Source organism: Lethenteron reissneri, chromosome 11 (assembly GCF_015708825.2).
Source record: "Lethenteron reissneri isolate LAM-NWPU_2019-01 chromosome 11, ASM1570882v1, whole genome shotgun sequence".
NCBI classification, from domain to species: Eukaryota; Metazoa; Chordata; class Hyperoartia; order Petromyzontiformes; family Petromyzontidae; genus Lethenteron; species Lethenteron reissneri.
In genome coordinates, this window is record NC_083789.1 from 2,152,327 (window position 1) to 2,170,950 (window position 18,624).

General features: G+C 42.9%; 1 protein-coding gene across 2 annotated transcripts in view; it reads left to right on the forward strand.

Moving 5' to 3' along the window:
* LOC133341265 (neuroblast differentiation-associated protein AHNAK-like) overlaps window positions 1-18,624 on the forward strand; it is a 69,285-nt gene that overhangs the window by 31,475 nt on the left and 19,186 nt on the right. The window contains exons 2-7 of one of the 2 annotated variants that reach the window (XM_061549762.1): window positions 1,471-1,523; window positions 3,133-3,228; window positions 4,223-4,333; window positions 5,013-5,181; window positions 6,392-6,582; window positions 8,513-8,738. In XM_061549762.1, coding sequence (XP_061405746.1) covers window positions 4,292-4,333; window positions 5,013-5,181; window positions 6,392-6,582; window positions 8,513-8,738 — 628 coding nt within the window. In that variant the 5' untranslated portion in view covers window positions 1,471-1,523; window positions 3,133-3,228; window positions 4,223-4,291. Of the gene's footprint in view, window positions 1-1,470; window positions 1,524-3,132; window positions 3,229-4,222; window positions 4,334-5,012; window positions 5,182-6,391; window positions 6,583-8,512; window positions 11,621-18,624 lie in introns of those variants that run through there. The other variant, XM_061549761.1, reaches the window with a different exon arrangement.

Consider the following 18,624-nt stretch of genomic DNA (forward strand, 5'->3'; position numbering starts at 1 on the left):
CGCATCTCATCGTAACGCTTCAACATCTACTTGTGTTACCGTTGTTTGCCATAGATGTACACGCTATGTGTTACAGAGTGTGTGTGTGTGTCACACAGTCTGTTTGCTCAGCAAATTCATGTTGTACTCTCATTGCCTCTGACGGTCCCTTGTCAGAATTTTAACCTTGATATTTTTAAAGAATCTGAGTGTTCGGTCTCACGGTCGCAACATTTCAAGTTTGACTGGAAGTGTTTTTTTGGTGATTACATTTTTATTGCAGAGTGAATTATTGCATCCAAATGTAACAGATTGATTTACTTTACATTATCATTTTCTATCCATGCTTTACGAAACATACAAAGTATTCGCTTGCTCTACAGTGGTCTTATATATAATGGAATATATTTAAGCTAAACAATTAAAAATCTGGGTGGGGCAGTGCCACAGAAGCTAGCAGCATTGTACAATCATCCCTGTGGACCGAGTTAAATTCCCAGCAATGACCAACATGAGTGGCCGAGTTTTATCTGAACCGGTTCTACCCCCTCCCACCATTCACAAGCTGTCCTGACCAGCGTTGATTCATTTTATGGTCAAAACAACCCCGATAATTGAATGGTGTAGGGGAAGGCCTTCAACCAGCAGTGGCTGGATGATGCAGCACAGTGTTCTTCACGAATTTGCAGAGGGGTGGGGAGCCACTTGAGCCAATAAGACATCATCAGTGTGTGAGTGCTGCCACACATTTGAAACCATTGATGAGGATTGGGGGGTGTTTTTACATGTTGTGTATTGTCAGGGGGGGGGGGGGTAGGGGGCACGTCAGGGGCCGCGCTGAAGGCCACCAGGGGCTGTTAGTGGCCCGCGAGCCTTGAAATTAAGAATGCTGCCGTAGAGTATCTGGCCACGTGGAGATGTATGCGGAGCTCTCGTGTCACGGTCGGGCGGTTGCAAGTTCACGTCAAAGTCAGCGGCTGACTCAGATCAGTCTCCCCTTTTGTCATAGACAAATCAACATTTTTAATTCAAGCATAGGATCAATGTATCTTGAGGCCCTATATCGGCACAGCTTCCCATTGTTAATGTTGATGATGACCCTCCGGTTTGACTGCCAGCAGCCGCAGCTAACCAATTTCTTATATGCCTACAATTGTGTAAAAAAAATGGACAGGTGACAAAAGGGAGACCACGTGTACGTGATCTTAAAGAGTGACCTTATTCCTTCACCCCCCCCCCCCCTTCTTCAATGGTTCCGTTGCGTTGATACATTTTTCGCGAACCGCATCGCCTGGTTGAGCGAGAGCTCTTGCGACGCGCTGTAACGAGCTCGCGTGTCGTTACAATAAAAGGAAAAGAGCGACCTCAGAAGTCGCCACTCCTGACAGGGTTCACTCAAGACTTGGAGTGCAGCTTGACAAAAATTAACTCATCTGTGTGTCATTGTTTGAGAGCGGAAGGGACTAACGATTTACGATTTTGCATTTGCAGGCTCGCTGAAGACCCACCCAAGCCATGACCTGCTTCTAGAAAATGATTTCTCGGTAAGCAGCTGAACAGTCCGGCGTTGTCGAGCGAAAACGGCAAGTGGCCAGAGCAGCCTCCAAAGAGTCACTAGATAGACCTTCTAAAGCCAGCAAAATGTCACGAGACAAATTAAGCAAACATTACACACAGGGCACTGATACAGGGTCCTTACAACAGACCTGGAATCGTTCCTCAATTTGCACAATGTCCTCGTCCCAGGGAGCCGCTAGATATGTCGCTCTTCCTTTTGACAAATGTAGTCACTGGGGAAACCCAAAAGGTCCACTACGTCTAGCGACAAAACTCGCTCGGCTGTCGACACTGGAGAGGAAGCGCTGGGCATGCACAGGCAGCACAGCAGCATAGCACGACCCCTAGCGATGACATCCTCCGTCTACTTTAGGGCACTGAAGTTTTACTGCTGCTGAGGGCGCTCTCGCACTACTTACTGCTGAACAGTTCTGTTCTCAAGCACTGCGGTGAAACGTGGAGGAATAGCGCGCTGTAGAGATATACGTTCCCATTAAAAAAAATACTCGAGTAGCTTCTTTGGGCCTAGATATTCTTTGGGTCTTTCGGTAAAGCCACGTAGATAAAAGAAAAATATCACGAAAAACATCGCGACGTTTCAATTGCAACACAAGCAATCGTCATCACGTGATATTATTATTATTATTTTTTATCTACGTGGCTTTACCGAAAGACCCAAATAATATGAATTCCTGCAGTCACGAAAGCTTTATGTCAAGGCCTAGATATTGTTTCACAGATGGGTGGTGGATCGTGCAGAAATGAACGTAGCTTTGTAATACAAATACTTTCGCTGTAGTTAAAAGGTGTTCTCAATGAATAAGGTCATCAGCAAAGGTAGCCCGGTGGCTTTATAGCTTGCACAGAATTAAAGAGTCTTGTGACGCGGGTGTAACCGATAGTTATTTTATAACCCAGTCAATGTCCATTACTTACCAAAGTGAATTCATATTGAAATGCAATTCCTCTATTGTACAGAAAGCCTGGGTACTATGCCATTGGGACAGAAAGAGAAGTAAATAACAGGTAGTCCTCTACTTACGATGGAGATGCGTTACGACGACCCCATCGTAAGATCGAAATATCGTAAGTCGAAGATGGCCTAGCCTACCCAGGAGTCTTAAAGAATGGTGATAATTTAGCAAAACAGAGCAATTTATAGTAGCGTATTGTCTAAACTCTGCAAAAAAGAGCTACATCGCTCAAGTGGGCCTTACCTGGGGTAAAATGACGGCAATAAAATAGATTCCCACTCGGAATCACGGCCACGCGCAGGGAGCGCGCGCGCGCGTTGTTAGCTTTCTGATGTTGATAATTGGTATTTTACCCTTCTATCTGGCAACAAAACTGCCACCTTTTTTACAAGGAGTCATGTTTGCATAGACCACAATACCTGCAGTCATAATGCAAACAAAAAACATAACTCTGATAATGTGCACAGGACAGTGCACATTATCAGAGTTATGTTCTTGTAAAAAAAGGTGTCCGTTTTGTTGCCAGATAGAAGGGTAAAATACCAATTATCATATTTTTTACTGGCAAATGAGGTTCCAACGGTGTATCTTGCTGATGTTGTCATCTCCGTCCTCTGTGCAGCTTCGCGAGGTTCCTGCGGACGTACCAGACAATTACCGACCGCCGCCTCAAGGCTCCTCCCCCGTGTACGACCCCCCGCTCGAGTATATAGACGCGGTACGTTCTTCCCCCCTCTGAAGCCGTTCTACTTTGGGGTTTTTTTTTGCTTTGTTTTGTGGTGCTTTTCAAAATAGTTTCCTGTTTATTTGTAAATCAACGTGGACAACCGGGGGCAGATCGTCGTTTGCCCCTGGAGGCAACCAAAAGCACTGCTGAAATAAATACATTCACATTGTGGTCATCGTTGAGCACGGTGATAGAGAAACTCATCGATATTAAATTGAATTTCATTTGGCTTTACCATTTCCGGTCAATAATAGATTAGGTGATAAGATGCTCAAACACCAAATCGACACACACCTATTGCAAGGCATCATCAAGTCTTCATTTACCACACACATGCTTGTGGTAAAACATGCAAACAAATGTGCGTTGATAATGTGTTTGTCTTCGAAAAACGGCTTATCCTCCACTAGAGACGCCTGCTCTGTGGCCTTGTCTGACCACCAGTGTTGGAGCAGAGAACGACAAAAGGCGAACAACACAGAAGCATTTATACCTCGGGGTTGAGCACTTATATCTTAACACCTCCTGTGTTATTGCGGGAAAGGATAAAGCCTATTTTTTGCTTGGCATATTGGCATAAAAGGTCCCGTAGATGTCAACGTTATTCATTCGTATTTTTTTTTGTCACGCAAAGATGCGAGCTGTAAGCGTGCATTCCATAAAATATTTTTTTGGGTTAAATCATGTAAATATCGTAAATATGGGTTCTCCAACACACCGGTTAGTGCTGTACTAGTGATGAACTGGCATGTTCTGTTTACGTGACAACCCTTACTAGTTGGCTGTGTCGGGTGGTGACAGGTTTTAACGACACATTCATATATTTACGCGATCTAACGCAAAAAAACCTCTGTGTATTTGCCGCGAAAGTCTACGTGTGAAGCGTGCATTCCGATCGCACGTAAAACGCTTTGCCATTCAAACACCTAATGTGCAATTGAAAACCCGCCGTAATCTATTCCCTTCTTTTTCGACTTCCCTGCAGTCAAGTAAGGAGCAGCTGTCAGAAGATTTTGTCAGGAGTTGGAGGTGCGCCTGCGCGGCCAAGGAGGCCATGGCTACCTCTGACGTTTCGGTGACTTCTGGCAGCGTTGAGGTGACGTTGGCGCGTGCCCTCACTTGCACCTCACTCTGCAGCCGGGGGGAGAAGAGCGTTTGTTGGATCGTAATGACACGATACCTTTTTAACGGCAGCAGGCACTTTGTCAGGGGTTTCGTTCGACTGATATTCACATCGATGCGAGGTGCCTTCATTGGCATGACAAGAGCAATCCAGTATTGCCAATACACCGAAGCAGAAACAGTCAAATATTGACGCATGGTATATTGATCAGTACGAAATTGATCACATTAACAGATAACTCCCCCTTCCCAATATTAACATCTGAAGCTCTTTCTAGAACTAATATAAGCAATATAACCCCGACCCCCACGCCTTCATCTCTACAAAGCAAAAGAGGGATTGCCACCGGTTCCTAGGTGTTTGCTCTCGTTCAATTTTTTAAGTGGCCGCTGTTCTGGGAGATCTGTAAGTGCTCCAATGATGTCCAAAAGTCCCAGTTTTTATCAGTTGCGAATTAATAATCATGACGATGATGATACACCACTCAAGATGATGCATTTACCTTTCGTTCTCCATAATCTGGTTACAGGGACGTTCATGTCAATATCGATTTGAAGCCCATGGTGACAGGTTTAACTTCTTTTGCACCGTAGGTAGCCAGCCGTGCTAATCGGAGGTGCATTTCATACCCGTGTTGCGTGTGTCTGTTCAGGAGTTTGATGCGGACGAAGTTGTGGAGGTCCTTCTAGATAAGGAATCCAGCAAGGCAGCTGCTGCTGGAGCGACTGGCCTAGAAATCAGTGGTGGAAAAGCTGATGGCATCTACATAAAAAAAATCAAGAAGAACACATCGGCCGCCAAGAGCCATAAGATTCACGAAGGTGAGAGCAAACTTCCATTTTGTGTCTGAACTCGTTCGAGGCCATAAGAGGCCCTCTTTAGAGGCCCTTTTTTTCAACTTCTATTGAGTCATGTACGGAGAAGGCGCGTGCATCTGCCGCGTGTTTTGCAGACGCGGGTTCAGTCGACCGTATTTTACGTTCGATTAAAAAGCCACGAGTATCTTAGGTGAGATCACCAATGAGGTCCTTGTTCATTATGTTGATGTTGTTACAACTCTTTCTGACGTTGGGTCACCGAGGGGGTGGGAAGAACCCTGAATCTTGGAGCTCTTGCACTGAAAGCCACAAGTGTTTCCTGAACGTGGGTCTCAGTAAGTTACTTCTATATTCGTGCATTGGAAGGTCCTTGTTTCCTCTGGCTAAATGGGTCTCCCCGAAGTTTTACCATGGTGCGATGAATTTGAGATGGGCAAACGGTCGCCACACTGGGAATCCCATGGATGTGTAGTTGATGTTACGATGGTTGTAATGATCTCCATGGCAGATAAGTGGACAGTCGATTAACGGTGTGTGGGAGCTATGTCTAAACGTATGAGAAATATTTTGCTGCAACATTTTTGACGTTGCCTGGACTTACTTTTATTCAGCTGAATGCCGTACAACTCGGCACCTCCGATTAGCACGGTTGGCTACATACAGTGCGAAAGAAGATCAACGTATGTATAAACGTACATACAACTCGGTTGTAAATCAAAGTATGTTTTCCTCCATAGTATGAGGATATTGGAGCGTAAATAAGAGCGTAATACTCGCAATATTATTTACTGAGCTGATTTACTTGCTTTGTTACTTGATTGTTCTGGCTGTACAAATATTGTTCTGGCTCTGGCAACCGAGGTAAAGACCTAGGACCAAGGTGGTGGGGTTTACTGTTAGGGCAGATCCAGGAAGTTGAGTGTTGACGATGCAGCAAAGTCTGGTGGCACCATGATGACATCATCTTATTTTGTGCACAACCGTAACCTCCGCTCCAAAAATGTAATGTGCACGTCTTTCTCTACAAATTAATGCACTTAAAACTCTTTTCATACTCTTTGGTTTTTTCGGTGAAGTCACGTAGGTGAAAGGTAAGATAGCCGCCCTCACCCTAGGTAAGAAGTATGGATCCTTGCAGTCACGAAAACTTCTAATCTAGAATTGAAACTCTTTTGTTGACAATGTGATGAAGTGGTGATTTTCTCACCTCTAGGTGACCAGATTCTAAGTGCCACTGTGTACTTCGATAATATGAAGTATGAAGATGCCCTCAAGATTCTACAATACTCGGAGCCTTACCAGGTTGGATTCCGTCTCAAGAGGAAACATGGAACCGCAGCCTCCGATTTGGAAGCTTCAAGCTCTTTTGGATCAGCTGATGTGGATGTAAAGGGCTTGAGAGGGGTAAGTGCCTTAATTGTTTGTGATGAAAACAACTTTGAAACAATATGCACAGTGTAATAAGTGATACCTATATTATTTTATTGAACAAGAGTCCATTACAAAGCACGAGCGATAGGGGAAAGGGGTACACAAATATGATGTAAATATGACACCTTGCACAATGAAATGTCGATGGGAAGGGATGATTTAGAAACAAAATTGGTAATATCTTTGTGCAAAGAAAAACCAAATGCACATCCGCAAATGGCATCGGTGGAATAATGCCTTCACTCGGTAGTAGATTGATGTTGAGGATTTTATTTTTTTACGAATGCATTTCACTGCAGTGAAATACCATATTGTTAAATATCTTTATTTAACATTTTAGTTGTGGCTGATGTGTTATTTTAGTAATTTTAATAACCTTAATGATCTACAGTCAGATTCCATACACTGTGACATTACCTTCATAACATAAAATGCAATTTTATCAAAAATAAAAAAAATAGTAGCGCTAAAATCTCATGTTTTTCAGTGAAAGTAGATTGCATCACCCATAAGAGGTCAACTAGTAAGGGTTGTCACAAACAGAACATGCCAATTCGCCACTAGTACAGCACACCGGTGTGTTGGAGAGCGACAGACAGATTTCAAATCTAGCTGTGGCCTGATGAAGCTAGTTGTAATTACTGGCGAAACATCATACTCAAGATTGTAAATGTTGTGGCTTGGCTCTCCAACACACTGATGTGCTGTACTAGTGACAAATTGGCATGTTCTGTTTACGTGACAACCCTTACTATTCTTGGGTCTTTCGGTAAAGTCACGTAGATAGGTTCAAAGAAAATAACAAAAAAAACTACGACGTCTCAATTGCAACACAAGCAATCGTCATCCAGAGAAAAAAGAGCAGGAAAGCTGCTGAGACAGGCTGTTTTAAAGGTTTGAAATGGGTGTAGCCCAAGGGTCATGTATATAAACACAGACACAATTTCAACCGAGAAAATGGGTACAAACTGAGCAATCATTGGAAGGACGTTATCAACCAGTTTAAGTCATAACTGGCTGTGATGTTTCCATCCTACCTTCCGATGTTAGTAGTTATTTTCGACTCTGGTTTTACATTAACAGGTTAAATGTCTCACTAACACAGCCACCGTTGCTCGTGTCCTCGATGTGGCAGTGGCTCTGCGATCTTACATTGACATGCTAATCTCTCACAGTACAATGGCCACCTCCGCGCCTTCATCATCGTGGAGGAAGCTCTCCGACCTTACATTCACATGCAAATTTCCCACTTAACATCACTACCCCCGCCCACTTCGTTTATGACCCTTGGGCTACACCAGGGGTCGGCAACCAAAATAACAAGAAGAGCCATTTCTTTCCAATTCGGTACAAAATTCAGTATTTCAAGAGCCGCAATGCATCTGAGTACATACTGTACATACGTACATATCGTCAAGAAGCAGCCCGTAAAGAGCCGCATGCGGCTCCGGAGCCGTAGGTTGCCGACCCCTGGGCTACACCCATTTCAAACCTTGAAAACAGCCTGCCTCAGCAGCTTTCACGCTCTTTTTTCTCCTGATGACGATTGCTTGTGTTGCAATCGAAACGTCGTAGTTTTTTTGTTATTTTCTTTGAACCTAACTATGTGACTTTACCGAAGACCCAAAAATATGAATTCCTGCAGTCACGAAAGCTTTAAGTCAAGATTTTGCCCTTACTAGTTGACTGTGTCGGGTGGTGGCGGGTTTTAACAAAACATTTATATATTTACGCGATCTAACCCAAAAAAAACCTTATGGATGATATTGGTCGCGAAAGCCTACATGTTAAACAGATTGCATCATAATTACATGTGTTAAGTGATTGAATGACATGACAGATGTGCAGTGGTTGTTTTTTTCCTTTAGGTACAACTGTACGCTGTTTTGTGTTTTTTTAACAGACTGGTCAAGGAGACATACATTCAAAGAAACACAAAAAGAGGGCGAAGGCAAACGAAAATGTGTCGGGAGAAGACTCCGAGATGAAGTCACCCGAAATTCCGGACGTGGAGCTGTCGATGCTGAAACTTCCGAAAATGAAAAAGCCACAAAAGTCGAGCAGCCTCAGATTCTCGAAGAGCAGCTCCGAATACGACGAGGAACTTCAACCCCAAAATGAGGCCGGAGGTGAGGCCCATTTTGTTGAAGGTGACTCTCCGAGGGGAAAAGGGAGAAAAATAAAGTTAAAAATGCCACGGATACATTTTGGGGCATCAAAAACTAAAACTCACAAAGCCAGTTACGACGTAACATCACCAAAGCATGCAGGAGCAGACCCCTCTAGGGGAGAATTGCAGGGAGAATTTAAACAAATTTCTGATGTCCCTGGTTTGATGATAAAGGGAGCAGATGCCAAAGTAGAAATGCCTTCTGTGCACGTACCTTACACTGAAATTGATCTTGATACTACTCTTCCAAAAAAGGACACTGGGATAGAATTCCCAGGTGGAAAAGCAAAAGGCTTTCAATTAAAAATGCCAAAATATCAAATCACTATGCCTAATGTTTCTGGGACAGATATTGGTGTGAAAGATATGAAAGATCCGACATTCCAAGGTGATGTAAATGTTGGTATTGCCACTGATAAATCTGATGTGGGATTTGAAGATCAAGGAGGCAAACCTGTAATGCCAGTCATAAAATTCCCAAAATTCAGCATCCAAACAACTGATCCAAATATTGATGACAGCACATCAAAAACTGAGATTTGTGCACCTAAACTAGACATTTCTCCAAATGTTGATGTTAATATTAAAGATGGATTTGGAACACATTTCAACATGCCAGAAGTTAGCACTTCCAAAGTAAATGTAGTTGGGCCTTCAATCACAACTATAGAAGGGGGTGTATCACTACCAAAACCAATTGAAGATTGGGAATATTCAATAACTTCAGGTGCTGCAATAAAAATGACAGATGTTGACACTTTAGGACCTGAGTTCAAAGACACAGGTATGGTTTCACCAACATACACTGTTGAAAAATCCACTTCTAAACTTAGAACAGAAACAAAGTATGTTGAAGAAGTAGACATCAAAGGATTTAAAATACATGGTAGAGAAACTAAACTAAAAATGCCACATTTCCATATATCTGGGCCTAAGATTGATGCACCAGATACCAATATTGATCTTAACGCACCAGAGTACAAAGCGGATGACATTTCTCTGCAGAGTGGCATAACGGGCCCAAGAGTTGAATTTGGTGCAGATACCTCGGGCATCGATATTAAAGGTCCAGATGGAAAGTTTAAAATACCTAAATTTGGAATTAGTGGTCCATGCCTAAAAGATTCTGAAATAAATGTAGACTCGAGTTTTCAAACTGCTAAAGTTAACATAAAAGAAAAATTCCCCCAAACAGATGTGGACATGACTGTACCAGAAGTACCAATAGAAATAGGGAGTGACATTAAAAGCCCAAAAGTTGGAATCGATGCTGCAGGTCCAGACGTAAATATAGAAGGTCCAGAAGGAAGGTTTAAAATGCCACAATTCAAAATGCCAAAGATCGGTATTTCAGGTCCTGGTATTAAAGGTTCTGACATTGATGTTGATGTTAACCTGCCAAACATTAATCTTCCCAAGGCAAATGTTAATATTTCCCCACCTGATGTTGAACTTGACATAAATGCACCGAAAGGGAACATTGATGTTCACAATCCATACATGAACTTAGAAGATTCAGAAACAGATGGGAGAGGAAGTAAATTTAAAATGCCCAAATTTAATGTTTCAGCTCCAAAGATGAATGCACCAGATGTCAGCTTTGATTTTAAAGCGCCACATTTTAAAGCTAAAACAGATGCCTCGACACCAAAACTTGAAGCCGATTATAAAAACCCGCATGTGGACTTCAGAACATCAAAAGGATCAGATGCAAATATTGAAGCTCCCGAAGGCAAGTTTCATATGCCAAATATAAAAATGCCCAAAATAGATATATCTGCACCTAAATTTAAAAGTACCGACCAAAATATTGATGTAAAAGTACCACTGACTGATGTTGACATTTCTCCAATTCCTCATCTTAAAGAAAAAGTGCCCAAAGCTGACATGAATGTGGAATCACCTCATGTTTCTCAAAAAGGGTCTGAAATTGATGGCAAAGGGTTCAAATTGAAAATGCCAGATGTTCACTTATCTGGGCCCAAGATACAAGCACCTTATGTTAGCCTTGACTTTAAAGAACCTGAAACTGATATTTCTGTTCCTACTCTGGAAGGGGACAAGAAAGGACCTTATGTGGAATTCGGTACTGACATACCCAATGTTGACATAGAAGGGCCTGAAGGGAAGTTCAAAATGCCGAAATTTAAAATGCCAAAATTTGGCATGTCTGGTCAGAAGTTCAAAGGTAGTGATATAGATGAAGATGCAATGTTATCAAAGCCTGAAATTGAAATAAATGAACCTGATCTTGAGATTTCTGCGAATCATCATGATGTGGATGTAGGTGGTTTGGATATTGAGCTTGATAGAGAACATAAGGGTTTAAAATTTAAAAAGCCCAAGTTTAATATTTCAGCACCAAAGATAAATACACCACATGTAGGAATAGATTTCAAGCCTCCACATTTTAAAACCAAAGATGATTTTTCACCTAATGTAGAGGGTAACATGAAAGACCCTAATGTAGAAATAAATGCTCAAACCCCAATTAGAGATATAGAAGGGGGAGACAAGAAATTTAAAATGCCAAATTTTAAAATGCCTAAAGTTGGTATATCGGGTCCAAATATAAAAGATTCTGAAATGGATTTGGACAGTATGCTTCCAAATGTTGATGCTGATAGGTCAGTACCTGAAATAGAATTGGATGAAAATGCGCAAAAAATTAAATTGATATTGCTGATCCAAACATAGAAAGAGAAGGAAAGAAATTCAAAATAGGTATGCCAGATTTGCACTTCTCTGGGCCTAAGTTACATAAACCAGACATAACACTCGACATAAAGGCTCCAAAACTTAAAACCAGAGATAGCTATCTAACTAAACCTGAGGGTGACATCAAAGGTCCAAATGCTGCTGTAGAGATTGGAGTACCCACTTCTGAATTTGATGCCAAGGTTAAGGTTCCAGAAGTAGATTTGAATCTGACAGGGACCGATGTAGATCTGGAAGGGCCTGATATCAAAGGCAAAAAGTTCAAATTCGGAATGCCAGATGTGCACTTCTCAGGACCCAAGATACACAAACCAGACATTAACTTTGACATAAAAGCTCCAAAACTGAAAGGAAAAGGTGACTCCCTACCTAAACTTGAAGGTGAATTTAAAGGGCCAGATGTGGATGTAAGTGTTGAAGGTCCAGATGTGGAAAGTCCCGATGGAAAGTTGAAAATGCCTAAATTCAAAATGCCCAAGTTTGGAATCTCCGGCCCAAAACTAACCGGTTCCGACATAGACTTGAATGCCACTGTGCCGAAGGCAGATATTGATGTTTCTCTACCTGATGCCCAGTTAGATGTCAGTGCTCCTGAAGTGAAAGTCGATCTTGATGCACCCGATCTTAATCTTTCTGGTCCTGATGCACATGGGAAAGGATTCAAACTAAAAATGCCAGATTTTCATATCTCTGGACCCAAAATGCATGCACCCGATGTCAGCCTTGACTTCAAAGCTCCCCACTTCAAAACTAAAGGAGGCATTTCAACGCCCAAACTAGAAGGTGACATTCAAGGTCCGGACCTTGATTTGGATGTTTCTTTGCCAAAAGGAGACATTGGAGTACCCACTTCTGAATTTGATGCCAAGGTTAAGGTTCCAGAAGTAGACTTGAATCTGACAGGGCCCGATGTAGATCTGGAAGGGCCTGATATCAAAGGCAAAAAGTTCAAATTCGGAATGCCAGATGTGCACTTCTCAGGACCCAAGATACACAAACCAGACATTAACTTTGACATAAAAGCTCCAAAACTGAAAGGAAAAGGTGACTCCCTACCTAAACTTGAAGGTGAATTTAAAGGGCCAGATGTGGATGTAAGTGTTGAAGGTCCAGATGTAGAAGGTCCCGATGGAAAGTTGAAAATGCCTAAATTCAAAATGCCCAAGTTTGGAATCTCCGGCCCAAAACTAACTGGTTCCGACATAGACTTGAATGCCACTGTGCCGAAGGCAGATATTGATGTTTCTCTACCTGATGCCCAGTTAGATGTCGGTGCTCCTGAAGTGAAAGTCGATCTTGATGCACCCGATCTTAATCTTTCTGGCCCTGATGCACATGGGAAAGGATTCAAACTAAAAATGCCAGATTTTCATATCTCTGGACCCAAAATGCATGCACCCGATGTCAGCCTTGACTTCAAAGCTCCCCACTTTAAAACTAAAGGAGGCATTTCAACGCCCAAACTAGAAGGTGACATTCAAGGTCCGGACCTTGATTTGGATGTTTCTTTGCCAAAAGGAGACATTGGAGTACCCACTTCTGAATTTGATGCCAAGGTTAAGGTTCCAGAAGTAGACTTGAATCTGACAGGGCCCGATGTAGATCTGGAAGGGCCTGATATCAAAGGCAAAAAGTTCAAATTCGGAATGCCAGATGTGCACTTCTCAGGACCCAAGATACACAAACCAGACATTAACTTTGACATAAAAGCTCCAAAACTGAAAGGAAAAGGTGACTCCCTACCTAAACTTGAAGGTGAATTTAAAGGGCCAGATGTGGATGTAAGTGTTGAAGGTCCAGATGTAGAAGGTCCCGATGGAAAGTTGAAAATGCCTAAATTCAAAATGCCCAAGTTTGGAATCTCCGGCCCAAAACTAACCGGTTCCGACATAGACTTGAATGCCACTGTGCCGAAGGCAGATATTGATGTTTCTCTACCTGATGCCCAGTTAGATGTCAGTGCTCCTGAAGTGAAAGTCGATCTTGATGCACCCGATCTTAATCTTTCTGGTCCTGATGCACATGGGAAAGGATTCAAACTAAAAATGCCAGATTTTCATATCTCTGGACCCAAAATGCATGCACCCGATGTCAGCCTTGACTTCAAAGCTCCCCACTTCAAAACTAAAGGAGGCATTTCAACGCCCAAACTAGAAGGTGACATTCAAGGTCCGGACCTTGATTTGGATGTTTCTTTGCCAAAAGGAGACATTGGAGTACCCACTTCTGAATTTGATGCCAAGGTTAAGGTTCCAGAAGTAGACTTGAATCTGACAGGGCCCGATGTAGATCTGGAAGGGCCTGATATCAAAGGCAAAAAGTTCAAATTCGGAATGCCAGATGTGCACTTCTCAGGACCCAAGATACACAAACCAGACATTAACTTTGACATAAAAGCTCCAAAACTGAAAGGAAAAGGTGACTCCCTACCTAAACTTGAAGGTGAATTTAAAGGGCCAGATGTGGATGTAAGTGTTGAAGGTCCAGATGTGGAAGGTCCCGATGGAAAGTTGAAAATGCCTAAATTCAAAATGCCCAAGTTTGGAATCTCCGGCCCAAAACTAACCGGTTCCGACATAGACTTGAATGCCACTGTGCCGAAGGCAGATATTGATGTTTCTCTACCTGATGCCCAGTTAGATGTCAGTGCTCCTGAAGTGAAAGTCGATCTTGATGCACCCGATCTTAATCTTTCTGGTCCTGATGCACATGGGAAAGGATTCAAACTAAAAATGCCAGATTTTCATATCTCTGGACCCAAAATGCATGCACCCGATGTCAGCCTTGACTTCAAAGCTCCCCACTTCAAAACTAAAGGAGGCATTTCAACGCCCAAACTAGAAGGTGACATTCAAGGTCCGGACCTTGATTTGGATGTTTCTTTGCCAAAAGGAGACATTGGAGTACCCACTTCTGAATTTGATGCCAAGGTTAAGGTTCCAGAAGTAGACTTGAATCTGACAGGGCCCGATGTAGATCTGGAAGGGCCTGATATCAAAGGCAAAAAGTTCAAATTCGGAATGCCAGATGTGCACTTCTCAGGACCCAAGATACACAAACCAGACATTAACTTTGACATAAAAGCTCCAAAACTGAAAGGAAAAGGTGACTCCCTACCTAAACTTGAAGGTGAATTTAAAGGGCCAGATGTGGATGTAAGTGTTGAAGGTCCAGATGTGGAAGGTCCCGATGGAAAGTTGAAAATGCCTAAATTCAAAATGCCCAAGTTTGGAATCTCCGGCCCAAAACTAACCGGTTCCGACATAGACTTGAATGCCACTGTGCCGAAGGCAGATATTGATGTTTCTCTACCTGATGCCCAGTTAGATGTCAGTGCTCCTGAAGTGAAAGTCGATCTTGATGCACCCGATCTTAATCTTTCTGGTCCTGATGCACATGGGAAAGGATTCAAACTAAAAATGCCAGATTTTCATATCTCTGGACCCAAAATGCATGCACCCGATGTCAGCCTTGACTTCAAAGCTCCCCACTTCAAAACTAAAGGAGGCATTTCAACGCCCAAACTAGAAGGTGACATTCAAGGTCCGGACCTTGATTTGGATGTTTCTTTGCCAAAAGGAGACATTGGAGTACCCACTTCTGAATTTGATGCCAAGGTTAAGGTTCCAGAAGTAGACTTGAATCTGACAGGGCCCGATGTAGATCTGGAAGGGCCTGATATCAAAGGCAAAAAGTTCAAATTCGGAATGCCAGATGTGCACTTCTCAGGACCCAAGATACACAAACCAGACATTAACTTTGACATAAAAGCTCCAAAACTGAAAGGAAAAGGTGACTCCCTACCTAAACTTGAAGGTGAATTTAAAGGGCCAGATGTGGATGTAAGTGTTGAAGGTCCAGATGTGGAAGGTCCCGATGGAAAGTTGAAAATGCCTAAATTCAAAATGCCCAAGTTTGGAATCTCCGGCCCAAAACTAACCGGTTCCGACATAGACTTGAATGCCACTGTGCCGAAGGCAGATATTGATGTTTCTCTACCTGATGCCCAGTTAGATGTCAGTGCTCCTGAAGTGAAAGTCGATCTTGATGCACCCGATCTTAATCTTTCTGGTCCTGATGCACATGGGAAAGGATTCAAACTAAAAATGCCAGATTTTCATATCTCTGGACCCAAAATGCATGCACCCGATGTCAGCCTTGACTTCAAAGCTCCCCACTTCAAAACTAAAGGAGGCATTTCAACGCCCAAACTAGAAGGTGACATTCAAGGTCCGGACCTTGATTTGGATGTTTCTTTGCCAAAAGGAGACATTGGAGTACCCACTTCTGAATTTGATGCCAAGGTTAAGGTTCCAGAAGTAGACTTGAATCTGACAGGGCCCGATGTAGATCTGGAAGGGCCTGATATCAAAGGCAAAAAGTTCAAATTCGGAATGCCAGATGTGCACTTCTCAGGACCCAAGATACACAAACCAGACATTAACTTTGACATAAAAGCTCCAAAACTGAAAGGAAAAGGTGACTCCCTACCTAAACTTGAAGGTGAATTTAAAGGGCCAGATGTGGATGTAAGTGTTGAAGGTCCAGATGTGGAAGGTCCCGATGGAAAGTTGAAAATGCCTAAATTCAAAATGCCCAAGTTTGGAATCTCCGGCCCAAAACTAACCGGTTCCGACATAGACTTGAATGCCACTGTGCCGAAGGCAGATATTGATGTTTCTCTACCTGATGCCCAGTTAGATGTCAGTGCTCCTGAAGTGAAAGTCGATCTTGATGCACCCGATCTTAATCTTTCTGGTCCTGATGCACATGGGAAAGGATTCAAACTAAAAATGCCAGATTTTCATATCTCTGGACCCAAAATGCATGCACCCGATGTCAGCCTTGACTTCAAAGCTCCCCACTTCAAAACTAAAGGAGGCATTTCAACGCCCAAACTAGAAGGTGACATTCAAGGTCCGGACCTTGATTTGGATGTTTCTTTGCCAAAAGGAGACATTGGAGTACCCACTTCTGAATTTGATGCCAAGGTTAAGGTTCCAGAAGTAGACTTGAATCTGACAGGGCCCGATGTAGATCTGGAAGGGCCTGATATCAAAGGCAAAAAGTTCAAATTCGGAATGCCAGATGTGCACTTCTCAGGACCCAAGATACACAAACCAGACATTAACTTTGACATAAAAGCTCCAAAACTGAAAGGAAAAGGTGACTCCCTACCTAAACTTGAAGGTGAATTTAAAGGGCCAGATGTGGATGTAAGTGTTGAAGGTCCAGATGTAGAAGGTCCCGATGGAAAGTTGAAAATGCCTAAATTCAAAATGCCCAAGTTTGGAATCTCCGGCCCAAAACTAACCGGTTCCGACATAGACTTGAATGCCACTGTGCCGAAGGCAGATATTGATGTTTCTCTACCTGATGCCCAGTTAGATGTCAGTGCTCCTGAAGTGAAAGTCGATCTTGATGCACCCGATCTTAATCTTTCTGGCCCTGATGCACATGGGAAAGGATTCAAACTAAAAATGCCAGATTTTCATATCTCTGGACCCAAAATGCATGCACCCGATGTCAGCCTTGACTTCAAAGCTCCCCACTTCAAAACTAAAGGAGGCATTTCAACGCCCAAACTAGAAGGTGACATTCAAGGTCCGGACCTTGATTTGGATGTTTCTTTGCCAAAAGGAGACATTGGAGTACCCACTTCTGAATTTGATGCCAAGGTTAAGGTTCCAGAAGTAGACTTGAATCTGACAGGGCCCGATGTAGATCTGGAAGGGCCTGATATCAAAGGCAAAAAGTTCAAATTCGGAATGCCAGATGTGCACTTCTCAGGACCCAAGATACACAAACCAGACATTAACTTTGACATAAAAGCTCCAAAACTGAAAGGAAAAGGTGACTCCCTACCTAAACTTGAAGGTGAATTTAAAGGGCCAGATGTGGATGTAAGTGTTGAAGGTCCAGATGTAGAAGGTCCCGATGGAAAGTTGAAAATGCCTAAATTCAAAATGCCCAAGTTTGGAATCTCCGGCCCAAAACTAACCGGTTCCGACATAGACTTGAATGCCACTGTGCCGAAGGCAGATATTGATGTTTCTCTACCTGATGCCCAGTTAGATGTCAGTGCTCCTGAAGTGAAAGTCGATCTTGATGCACCCGATCTTAATCTTTCTGGCCCTGATGCACATGGGAAAGGATTCAAACTAAAAATGCCAGATTTTCATATCTCTGGACCCAAAATGCATGCACCCGATGTCAGCCTTGACTTCAAAGCTCCCCACTTCAAAACTAAAGGAGGCATTTCAACGCCCAAACTAGAAGGTGACATTCAAGGTCCGGACCTTGATTTGGATGTTTCTTTGCCAAAAGGAGACATTGGAGTACCCACTTCTGAATTTGATGCCAAGGTTAAGGTTCCAGAAGTAGACTTGAATCTGACAGGGCCCGATGTAGATCTGGAAGGGCCTGATATCAAAGGCAAAAAGTTCAAATTCGGAATGCCAGATGTGCACTTCTCAGGACCCAAGATACACAAACCAGACATTAACTTTGACATAAAAGCTCCAAAACTGAAAGGAAAAGGTGACTCCCTACCTAAACTTGAAGGTGAATTTAAAGGGCCAGATGTGGATGTAAGTGTTGAAGGTCCAGATGTGGAAGGTCCCGATGGAAAGTTGAAAATGCCTAAATTCAAAATGCCCAAGTTTGGAATCTCCGGCCCAAAACTAACCGGTTCCGACATAGACTTGAATGCCACTGTGCCGAAGGCAGATATTGATGTTTCTCTACCTGATGCCCAGTTAGATGTCAGTGCTCCTGAAGTGAAAGTCGATCTTGATGCACCCGATCTTAATCTTTCTGGTCCTGATGCACATGGGAAAGGATTCAAACTAAAAATGCCAGATTTTCATATCTCTGGACCCAAAATGCATGCACCCGATGTCAGCCTTGACTTCAAAGCTCCCCACTTCAAAACTAAAGGAGGCATTTCAACGCCCAAACTAGAAGGTGACATTCAAGGTCCGGACCTTGATTTGGATGTTTCTTTGCCAAAAGGAGACATTGGAGTACCCACTTCTGAATTTGATGCCAAGGTTAAGGTTCCAGAAGTAGACTTGAATCTGACAGGGCCCGATGTAGATCTGGAAGGGCCTGATATCAAAGGCAAA